This window comes from Pseudophryne corroboree, chromosome 4, assembly GCF_028390025.1.
Source record: "Pseudophryne corroboree isolate aPseCor3 chromosome 4, aPseCor3.hap2, whole genome shotgun sequence".
In the NCBI taxonomy this organism is placed as follows: Eukaryota; Metazoa; Chordata; class Amphibia; order Anura; family Myobatrachidae; genus Pseudophryne; species Pseudophryne corroboree.
In genome coordinates, this window is record NC_086447.1 from 482,692,594 (window position 1) to 482,704,950 (window position 12,357).

The window sequence follows — 12,357 nt, forward strand, 5'->3', positions numbered from 1 at the left end:
TCGCATGGAACCTGCCGAAGGGAATGGCTTCGTATGACGCCACCATCTTTCCCAGGACTCGCGTGCATTGATGCACCGACACCTGTTTTGGTTTTAAGAGGTCTCTGACCAGAGTCACGAGCTCCTGAGCCTTCTCCGCCGGGAGAAAAACCTTCTTCTGGTCTGTGTCCAGAATCATGCCCAGGAAGGGCAGACGCGTCGTAGGAATCAGCTGCGACTTTGGAATATTCAGAATCCAGCCGTGCTGTTGCAACACTTCCCGAGAGTGTGCTACACTGATCAGCAACTGCTCTCTGGACCTCGCCTTTATGAGGAGATCGTCCAAGTATGGGATAATTGTGACTCCTTGCTTTCGCAGAAGCACCATCATTTCTGCCATTACCTTGGTAAATATTCTCGGTGCCGTGGACAGACCAAACTGCAACGTCTGGAATTGGTAATGACAGTCCTGTACCACAAATCTGAGGTACTCCTGATGAGGTGGATAAATGGGGAGATGCAGGTAAGCATCCTTTATGTCCAGAGACACCATAAAATCCCCCTCTTCCAGGCTTGCAATGACCGCTCTGAGCGATTCCATCTTGAACTTGAACCTTTTCAGGTAAATGTTCAGGGATTTTAAATTCAATATGAGTCTGACCGAACCGTCCGGTTTCGGTACCACAACATTGTGGAATAGTAACCCCTTCCCTGTTGAAGGAGGGGAACCCTTACCACCACCTGCTGGAGATATAATTTGTGAATTGCCGCTAACACTATTTCCCTCTCTATGGGGGAAGCTGGCAGGGCCGATTTGAGGTAACGGTGCAGGGGCATCACTTCGAATTCCAGCTTGTATCCCTGAGACACAATCTGTATAGCCCAGGGATCCACCCGTGAGCGAACCCACTGGTGGCCGAAATTTCGGAGACGCGCCCCCACCGATCCTGGCTCCACCTGTGGAGCCCCAGCGTCATGCGGTGGATTTAGTGGAAGCCGGGGAGGACTTCTATTCCTGGGAACTAGCTGTATTGTGCAGCTTCTTTCCTCTACCCCGGCCTCTGGCAAGAAAGGACGCACCTCGGACTTTCTTGCCTCTTTGTGAATGAAAGGACTGCATTTGGTAATATGGTGCTTTCTTAGGCTGTGAGGGGATATATGGCAAAAAATTTGACTTCCCAGCCGTAGCTGTGGAAACTAGGTCCGAGAGACCGTCCCCAAACAACTCCTCACCCTTATAAGGTAAAACCTCCATGTACCTTTTTGAGTCGGCATCACCTGTCCATTGCCGAGTCCACAGGACCCTTCTGGCAGAAATCGACATTGCATTTATTCTAGAGCCCAGTAGGCTAATGTCTCTCTGGGCATCTCTCATATATAGGACAGCGTCTTTTATATGCCCCAGGGTCAGTAATATAGTATCCTTGTCCAAGGTATTAAGTTCCTCAGATAAAGTATCTGTCCATGCTGCTACAGCACTACACATCCAGGCCGACGCAATTGCCGGCCTTAGTATGGTACCTGAATGTGTATAAACGGACTTCAGGATACCTTCCTGCTTTCTATCCGCAGGATCTTTTAGGGTGGCCGTATCCTGTGACGGCAGGGCTACCTTCTTAGATAAGCGTGTCAAAGCTTTGTCTACCCTGGGGGAGGATTCCCAGCGTAACATGTCCGCTGGCGGGAAAGGATACGCCATAAGCAACCGTTTGGAAATCTGCATTTTTCTATCTGGAGATTCCCAAGCTTTTTCACATAACTCATTTAACTCATGTGAAGGGTGAAAGGTCACCTCATGCCTTTTTTCCCCAAACATATAAACCCTCTTGTCAGGGACTGGGTTTTCCTCTGAGATGTGCAATACATCCTTCATTGCTATAATCATGTAGCGGATGGCTTTAGCCATCTTAGGCTGCAACTTTGCATCATCGCATTCGACACTGGAGTCAGAATCCGTGTCGATATCTGTGTCAACAATTTGGGATAGTGCGCGCTTCTGAGACCCTGACAGCCTCTGCGCTGTAGGACCAGGCATCGGTTGAGACCCTGACTGTCCCAAGGCTTCAGCTTTATCCAGCCTTTTATGCAAGGAAGTAACATTATCATTTAAAACCTTCCACATATCCATCCAATCGGGTGTCGGCGCCGTGTTCGATCCCTCTGGAGCTAATGGTGTCCAGTAGCCTAAGAAGCATGACCTATCCGCAGTTAGTAGGGCTGCTTCTCTCCCCTCAGTCCCACGTAGCAGAGAGTCTGTTGCCAGCAGATCTCTCTGAAAATAAAAAATCCTAACAAAATACTTTCTATTTAGCAAGCTCAGGAGAGCTCACTAAGGTGCACCCAGCTCGTCCGGGCACAGATTCAAACTGGGGTCTGGAGGAGGGACATAGAGGGAGGAGCCAGTGCACACCAGTATTCCTAATTCTTTCTTGGGGTGCCCTATCTCCTGCGGAGCCCGTCTATTCCCCATGGTCCTTACGGAGTCCCCAGCATCCACTAGGACGTTAGAGAAAAGGAGATTTCAAAAACCTAAAATTTTTCTCCCACCAGCCATAAGAAAATTCAACACTAGCACAAAAGAGAATGTGATGTTGTAGTTAATACAAGATACTGAAATCACCTCTGGGATGAGTCTTCTCTTTTTAATAGTAGTTATAATTTCTGCTTCATTGCTTAAACCATCAGACATGAGAGCAACTTGTTTCCGTTTATTGGACTGACAGTTAAGCAAACATTCTGGAGCCATCTTCCGCACTGATGTGGCACGTGAACAGCCCAGCCGACCCTCTTCACCCAAAGTTTCCGCTTTCACAATTTTTACTGTAGGGGGTCATAGAAGTGTAATATGTAATATTGATTTTTACTGAAAACAGCACACAAATTAAACAAACAAACAGAAGATCAGGTACAAACTATAGCTGGGAACACACTAGACGATAAATCGGGACAATTGGTAGTTTTGAGCCAAATCATCTGCATCGTCCAGTGCGTGCTCCTGTGCGTCGTTCATCAGATCTTAAGATATCATTAATGATTTTAGTCAATCATCGACCTCTGTATCGATCGCAGCAACAGACAATATAGTAGAGAGAGATATACAACAGCACGCTGAGGATTTTTTGTACAAGAGTACATATATGGCGTCTAGCACCTGTTTATGCGCTCACATTTAATTTATTTACATAAATTTCATCATCTTGTCCTGATGAAATTTATGTCATTATTTGACGCAAAAACAGGCGCTAGCTGCTGTCGTACAAAAATCCTATGAGTACCCTACAGTATATATCTTGCTACTATATTATATACACAATACTGTGCAAAATTTTAGGCAGGTGTGGACACAGGATGTATATGTGGCTGCAGTCGCAGCGGTGCCATGTTTTTAATTGCACTTAATGTCAGATGCACGCCTCAAAAACGGCAATGACATGCCTGCATTTTCCCAACCACTCCCCACAAACGCCATGAAACCTCCCACAAATGACCACTTCCTGGCAGTAGCTGTACGATCGCACTGCAAACGTTTTTATTCCTTTGCACATGAGTAATAATTGGCCAATTTGCAATTTTACAACTAAAGGTGAATAAGGCCCACAGCCTGTAATAGGACAGTTGGAAGCTGATTGACTGGTACCTTATCTGTCTCCACTTTATTTCTCTAAACGTGTGATAAATCTCCCCCATAGTGAGAACTAAATGCATTGGTTTAAACTTTGCTTGGAAGTTGCACAGCATACAGACTTATTTTATCCCATGCACAGTAAGAAATGTATAGTTTTTTTTGTTTTTTAGTACATATGCATAGCATAATTGCCACTAAGGGGAAATTTCATTTGTGGACGAATTACCATTGTCACGAGGTAAAGCCACCACTTTTGAGCGAGTTCATGACACAGTAAAAAGTGTGGTGAGTGTCGTACTAATTCAGCTAGGTAAATTCGTTCGCCCACAATTGAATTTCCCCCTAAGTGATAAACTACTTAATGCAAACTTGTCAGGTGCTCTTTACTTACTGCGATAAATAAGTGTAATTGGTATTTCAATTAAAGTAGAATGTATATGTTTAAAGACAACGGGGTAAATTTACTAAGATGGGAGTTCTATTTAATATGGGATGTTGCCCATAGCAACCAATCAGATTCCAGGTATTAACTTCTATATCTAGAAGGTGCTAGATAAATGAGAAGTAGAATCTGATTGGTTGCTATGGGCAACATCCCATTTTAAATACAACTCCCACCTTAGTAAATTTACCCCAACATATTTAGAGTCATCAGTAGATTGTATGTATATGGCGTGCGTATGCACGCGTGCACATTAGTAACCCCACGAATGCCGCAATGCGTATGATTTGTGGGATGGATGAGCGTGGCTACATCTGTGAGATATATATTATATATAGAGATATATATTATATATAGATATAGCTCCACTGTTTATTATTATTGTTAGTTGACATAGCGAGTGCATAGCCCCTGTGATTTCTATTTAAACAATGTGGTCACAAACCATGTTGCACCCCAAATCTAGGAATAGGCGAGTGCCGTGGAATAGTGTTTTTTGTTTATTAGATTAATTTTTAATTCATCTTTTTGTGCTCACATTTTCTCGTGCACCCTGTTTTTAACTTAATTATAGCTTGTGTCAGCTGTTCTCCTAGGTGCTTTACAACAGGTGTGTTGGTAACGGTCTCACCCATTTAAGCAAAGTTGCAGTGAGTTTTAGACCAGATCGCATACCCAAAGTTAACACTAATGTGATAGTTATTTTCATGCTAATTATTTTGGGCAATAGAGTAGGACCTGCAGTAAAGTAGGGTCCCTTGCCGGGGGCTGCAGGCTTAAATGCATTAATCAATGCATGAACTAAAACTCCACTGTTTAAATAAGATTTTACTTACCGATAAATCTATTTCTCGGAGTCCGTAGTGGATGCTGGGGTTCCTGAAAGGACCAGGGGGAATAGCGGCTCCGCAGGAGACAGGGCACAAAAAGTAAAGCTTTTCCGATCAGGTGGTGTGCACTGGCTCCTCCCCCTATGACCCTCCTCCAGACTCCAGTTAGGTACTGTGCCCGGACGAGCGTACACAATAAGGGAGGATTTTGAATCCCGGGTAAGACTCATACCAGCCACACCAATCACACCGTACAACTTGTGATCTAAACCCAGTTAACAGTATGATAACAGCGGAGCCTCTGAAAGATGGCTTCCTTCAACAATAACCCGAATTAGTTAACAATAACTATGTACAATTTATGCAGATAATCCGCACTTGGGATGGGCGCCCAGCATCCACTACGGACTCCGAGAAATAGATTTATCGGTAAGTAAAATCTTATTTTCTCTATCGTCCTAGTGGATGCTGGGGTTCCTGAAAGGACCATGGGGATTATACCAAAGCTCCCAAACGGGCGGGAGAGTGCGGATGACTCTGCAGCACCGAATGAGAGAACTCCAGGTCCTCCTTAGCCAGAGTATCAAATTTGTAAAATTTTACAAACGTGTTCTCCCCTGACCACGTAGCTGCTCGGCAAAGTTGTAATGCCGAGACCCCTCGGGCAGCCGCCCAAGATGAGCCCACCTTCCTTGTGGAGTGGGCCTTTACAGATTTAGGCTGTGGCAAGCCTGCCACAGAATGTGCAAGTTGGATTGTGCTACAGATCCAACGAGCAATCGTCTGCTTAGACGCAGGAGCACCCATCTTGTTGGGTGCATACAATATAAACAACGAGTCAGATTTTCTGACTCCAGCTGTCCTTGCAATATATATTTTTAATGCTCTGACAACGTCCAGTAACTTGGAGTCCTCCAAGTCACTTGTAGCCGCAGGCACTACAATAGGCTGGTTCAGATGAAATGCTGACACCACCTTAGGGAGAAAATGCGGACGAGTCCGCAGTTCTGCCCTGTCCGAATGGAAAATCAGATATGGGCTTTTGTAAGATAAAGCTGCCAATTCTGACACTCTCCTGGCAGAAGCCAGGGCTAGAAGCATGGTCACTTTCCATGTGAGATATTTCAAATCCACCTTTTTTAGTGGTTCAAACCAATGAGATTTTAGGAAGTCCAAAACCACATTTAGATCCCACGGTGCCACTGGAGGCACCACAGGAGGCTGTATATGCAGCACTCCCTTAACAAAGGTCTGGACTTCAGGGACTGAAGCCAATTCTTTTTGAAAGAAAATCGACAGGGCCGAAATTTGAACCTTAATAGATCCCAATTTGAGACCCATTGACAATCCTGATTGCAGGAAATGTAGGAATCGACCCAGTTGAAATTCCTCCGTCGGAGCACTCCGATCTTCGCACCACGCAACATATTTTCGCCAAATTCGGTGATAATGTTGCACGGTTACTTCCTTCCTTGCTTTAATCAAAGTAGGAATGACTTCTTCCGGCATGCCTCTTTCCTTTAGGATCCGGCGTTCAACCGCCATGCCGTCAAACGCAGCCGCGGTAAGTCTTGAAACAGACAGGGACCCTGCTGAAGCAAGTCCCTCCTTAGAGGTAGAGGCCACGGATCTTCCGTGATCATCTCTTGAAGTTCCGGGTACCAAGTCCTCCTTGGCCAATCCGGAACCACTAGTATCGTTCTTACGCCTCTTTGCCGTATAATTCTCAATACTTTTGGTATGAGAGGCAGAGGAGGAAACACATACACCGACTGGTACACCCAAGGCGTTACCAGCGCGTCCACAGCTATTGCCTGCGGATCTCTTGACCTGGCGCAATACCTGTCCAGTTTTTTGTTGAGGCGAGACGCCATCATGTCCACCATTGGTCTTTCCCAACGGGTTACCAGCATGTGGAAGACTTCTGGATGAAGTCCCCACTCTCCCGGGTGAAGATCGTGTCTGCTGAGGAAGTCTGCTTCCCAGTTGTCCACTCCCGGGATGAACACTGCTGACAGTGCTATCACATGATTCTCTGCCCAGCGAAGAATCCTTGCAGCTTCTGCCATTGCCCTCCTGCTTCTTGTGCCGCCCTGTCTGTTCACATGGGCGACTGCCGTGATGTTGTCCGACTGGATCAATACCGGTTTTCCCTGAAGCAGAGGTTCTGCCTGGTTTAGAGCATTGTATATTGCTCTTAGTTCCAGAATGTTTATGTGAAGAGACGTTTCCAGGCTCGTCCATACTCCCTGGAAGTTTCTTCCTTGTGTGACTGCTCCCCAGCCTCTCAGGCTGGCGTCCGTGGTCACCAGGATCCAATCCTGTATGCCGAATCTGCGGCCCTCCAATAGATGAGCACTCTGCAACCACCACAGAAGAGACACCCTTGTCCTTGGAGACAGGGTTATCCGTAGGTGCATCTGAAGATGCGACCCTGACCATTTGTCCAACAGATCCCTTTGGAAAATTCTTGCGTGGAATCTGCCGAATGGAATCGCTTCGTAAGAAGCCACCATTTTTCCCAGGACTCTTGTGCATTGATGTACAGACACCTTTCCTGGTTTTAGGAGGTTCCTGACAAGCTCGGATAACTCCTTGGCTTTTTCCTCCGGGAGAAAAACCTTTTTCTGAACCGTGTCCAGAATCATCCCTAGGAACAGCAGACGAGTTGTCGGCATTAACTGGGATTTTGGAATATTCAGAATCCACCCGTGCTGTTTTAGCACTTCTTGAGACAGTGCTAATCCCATCTCTAGCTGTTCTCTGGACCTCGCCCTTATTAGGAGATCGTCCAAGTATGGGATAATTAATACGCCTTTTCTTCGAAGAAGAATCATCATCTCGGCCATTACCTTTGTAAAGATCCGAGGTGCCGTGGACAATCCGAACGGCAGCGTCTGAAACTGATAGTGACAGTTTTGTACAACGAACCTGAGGTACCCCTGGTGTGAGGGGTAAATTGGAACGTGGAGATACGCATCCTTGATGTCCAAGGATACCATAAAGTCCCCCTCTTCCAGGTTCGCTATCACTGCTCTGAGTGACTCCATTTTGAACTTGAACTTCTTTATGTACAGGTTCAAGGACTTCAGATTTAGAATAGGCCTTACCGAGCCATCCGGCTTCGGTACCACAAAAAGAGTGGAATAATACCCCTTCCCTTGTTGCAGAAGAGGTACCTTGACTATCACCTGCTGAGAGTACAGCTTGTGAATGGCTTCCAACACCGTCTCCCTTTCGGAGGGGGACGTTGGTAAAGCAGACCTCAGGAAACGGCGAGGTGGATCTGTCTCTAATTCCAACCTGTATCCCTGAGATATTATCTGCAGGATCCAGGGATCTACTTGCGAGTGAGCCCACTGCGCGCTGTAATTTTTGAGACGACCGCCCACCGTCCCCGAGTCCGCTTGAGAAGCCCCAGCGTCATGCTGAGGCTTTTGTAGAAGCCGGGGAGGGCTTCTGATCCTGGGAAGGAGCTGCGTGTTGCTGTCTCTTCCCTCGACCTTTGCCTCGTGGCAAATATGAATAGCCCTTTGCTCTCTTATTTTTAAAGGAACGAAAGGGCTGCGGTTGAAAAGTCGGTGCCTTTTTCTGTTGGGGAGTGACTTGAGGTAGAAAGGTGGATTTCCCGGCTGTAGCCGTGGCCACCAAATCTGATAGACCGACTCCAAATAACTCCTCCCCCTTATACGGCAAAACTTCCATATGCCGTTTTGAATCCGCATCGCCTGTCCACTGTCGCGTCCATAAAGCTCTTCTGGCCGAAATGGACATAGCACTTACCCGTGATGCCAGTGTGCATATATCCCTCTGTGCATCACGCATATAAAGAAATGCATCCTTTATTTGTTCTAACGACAGTAAAATATTGTCCCTGTCCAGGGTATCAATATTTTCAATCAGGGATTCTGACCAAACTACCCCCGCACTGCCCATCCAGGCAGTTGCTACAGCTGGTCGTAGTATAACACCTGCATGTGTGTATATACTTTTTTGGATATTTTCCATCCTCCTATCTGATGGATCTTTAAGTGCGGCCGTCTCAGGAGAGGGTAACGCCACTTGTTTAGATAAGCGTGTTAGCGCCTTGTCCACCCTAGGAGGTGTTTCCCAGCGCTCCCTAACCTCTGGCGGGAAAGGGTATAATGCCAATAATTTCTTTGAAATTATCAGCTTTTTATCAGGGGCAACCCACGCTTCATTACACACGTCATTTAGTTCTTCTGATTCAGGAAAAACTATAGGTAGTTTTTTCATACCCCACATAATACCCTGTTTAGTGGTACCTGTAGTATCAGCTAAATGTAACGCCTCCTTCATTGCCAAAATCATATAACGTGTGGCCCTACTGGAAAATACGGTTGATTCGTCACCGTCACCACTGGAGTCATCGCCTGTGTCTGGGTCTGTGTCGACCGACTGAGGCAAAGGGCGTTTCACAGCCCCTGACGGTGTTTGAGTCGCCTGGACAGGCACTAATTGATTGTCCGGCCGTCTCATGTCGTCAAACGACTGCTTTAGCGTGTTGACACTATCCCGTAGTTCCATAAATAAAGGCATCCATTCTGGTGTCGACCCCCTAGGAGGTGACATCCCCATATTTGGCAATTGCTCCGCCTCCACACCAATATCGTCCTCATACATGTCGACACACACGTACCGACACACAGCAGACACACAGGGAATGCTCCTAATGAAGACAGGACCCACTAGCCCTTTGGGGAGACAGAGGGAGAGTTTGCCAGCACACACCAAAAGCGCTATATATATATCAGGGATAGCCTTATAATAAGTGCTCCCCTATAGCTGCTTTGTTATATAAAAATATCGCCATAAATTTGCCCCCCCTCTCTGTTTTACCCTGTTTCTGTAGTGCAGTGCAGGGGAGAGACCTGGGAGCCGTCCTGACCAGCGGAGCTGTGAGAGGAAATGGCGCCGTGTGCTGAGGAGATAGGCCCCGCCCCTTTTCCGGCGGGCTCGTCTCCCGCTATTTTGAGAAATCAGGCAGGGGTTAAATATCTCCATATAGCCTCTAGGGCTATATGTGAGGTATTTTTAGCCTTTATAGGTACTCATTTTGCCTCCCAGGGCGCCCCCCTCCCAGCGCCCTGCACCCTCAGTGACTGCCGTGTGAAGTGTGCTGAGAGGAAAATGGCGCACAGCTGCAGTGCTGTGCGCTACCTTTAGAAGACTGCAGGAGTCTTCAGCCGCCGATTCTGGACCTCTTCTGTCTTCAGCATCTGCAAGGGGGCCGGCGGCGCGGCTCCGGTGACCATCCAGGCTGTACCTGTGATCGTCCCTCTGGAGCTTGATGTCCAGTAGCCAAGAAGCCAATCCATCCTGCACGCAGGTGAGTTGACTCCTTCTCCCCTCAGTCCCTCGCTGCAGTGATCCTGTTGCCAGCAGGAATCACTGTAACATAAAAAACCTAGCTAAACTTTCTCTAAGCAGCTCTTTAGGAGAGCCACCTAGATTGCACCCTTCTCGGCCGGGCACAAAAATCTAACTGGAGTCTGGAGGAGGGTCATAGGGGGAGGAGCCAGTGCACACCACCTGATCGGAAAAGCTTTACTTTTTGTGCCCTGTCTCCTGCGGAGCCGCTATTCCCCCTGGTCCTTTCAGGAACCCCAGCATCCACTAGGACGATAGAGAAATATTATTGTTAGTTAATATAGCGAATGCAGAGCCCCTGTGAATATGATTTTATATATATATATATATATATATATATATATACACACACACACACACACACACATAATATTAATATATTATATATACACACACACACACACACACACACACATACATACATACATACATACATACAAGTGGAGGCCAAAATTGCGGACACTTTGAAATGTGAAGGTTTTTCAACTTTGAATGCTTAAAAAAAAAAAACCTGTTTCACTTCACGCAGTGCAATGATTTATATATCAAATGAAAGGAAATTTAATGCTGAATTCAACACAATAAGATAGGTCAAATATTTGTATTGCAAGGGAAGTTATGCTACTTTCAGTCAAAGAAGCACAGATGCGCGAGATTCAAGAAGCGGCTTGTAGTAACAGCTACTACCAGCCAATCGGAATCGTCGTTCTGAGGACCAATCAGCTGTCGCTTATGAGCAGGTGCAAGGTCGTGTTCAAAGGTGGGAAAGGTCAGTTTGGCTGTTTCATTTTGCAGAATACAGTTGGTTACTGAAGTGCAATTACGGTTGGGTGTTTGTGTGTATTGTTTAGTGCTATTGACGGTGTAAAAAATAAATACAACAATGTCATCCAGGCAAAGTGGTGACTGGTCACTCAGGAAGAGATCCAGGATTGTGGTGTTACGTGAAAATGGTCCATCGTATGCAGCAATTGCGAGAGAAGCTGGTGGGAATGTGACATCAAAAGTACAAAAGTTTTGTTTACGCTATCAGGAAACACAATCTATACAAAACAAAGAAGGAAAAGGCCGGAAAAAGTGCAGAACAGCTATTGATAATAGGAGAATAAAACAAATTTGCGTCAGGGACAGATGGATGTCATCTGCGGCCATTAGCATTGAACCGAGTGCAACTGGTGTTTTTGTCAATCCAATAACAGTACGGAGAAGACTAACGGAGGTTGGCCTAAAAGTTAGGATTCCACGAAAAAAAGCCATTCCTGAATAAAAAGCAGCATCAGAAACGAATACAGTGGGCAAAAAAACACATTGCATGGACAGAAGGTCAGTAGAAACAAGTGATATGGAGTGACGAAAATAAGATTTTAAATACCTACCGGTAAATCCTTTTCTCATAGTCCATAAGGGATATGGAGACGGTCTTCCATGTGAGGTACTTGTCTTCTACCATCATCAGAGGCTCAAACCAGGAGGACTGTAGAAATTTCAACACTACATCCAAAGCCCAGGGTGCCGTGGGTGGCACAAAGGGAGGTTGTATGTGGAGTACCCCTTGTAAGAAGGGCTGAACTTCTGGCAACACAGTCAATTTCTTCTGAAAGAAAATTGAGAGAGACGAAATCTGGACCTTAATGGAGCCCAGACGTAAGCCCTTATCCACACCAGCATGTAGGAAACGTCCCAAGTGAAACTCTGCAGGTGGATACGTGCGTTCCTCGCACCAAGAGACATATCTCCTCTAGATATGACAGCGTTTTGACGTCACAGGTTTTCTGTCTTGCAACATAGCGGCAATTAGTTTTTTGTAAAGTCCTTTGTGAGCTAGGATGTTCCGGTCAACTTCCATGCCGTCAAACGAAGCCGCCGTAAGTCCGGGTAGACGAACGGTCCTTGCTGAAGAAGATCCTTTCTTAGCGGCAGAGGCCAAGGGTCTTCTATGGACATGTCCAGAAGAGCTGCGTACCACTCCCTTCGGGGCAAATCCGGCGCAATCAGGATTGCTTGTACTCTGTGATATCTGATCCGCTGGAGCACCCTTGGGATCAACGGAATCGAAGGAAATAGGTAGACCAGCCTGTAAGACCAAGGCG

At 46.4% G+C, this 12,357-nt stretch overlaps 1 protein-coding gene across 2 annotated transcripts in view; it reads right to left on the reverse strand.

The window, feature by feature from the left end:
- BEND3 (BEN domain containing 3) overlaps positions 1-12,357 on the reverse strand; it is a 66,346-nt gene that overhangs the window by 19,983 nt on the left and 34,006 nt on the right. The window contains exon 3 of one of the 2 annotated variants that reach the window (XM_063917067.1): positions 2,600-2,799. The exons of the other annotated variant lie outside the window; for it this stretch is intronic. Coding sequence (XP_063773137.1) covers positions 2,600-2,799 — 200 coding nt within the window. The remainder of the gene's footprint in view (positions 1-2,599; positions 2,800-12,357) is intronic. 2 annotated transcript variants of the gene reach the window in all.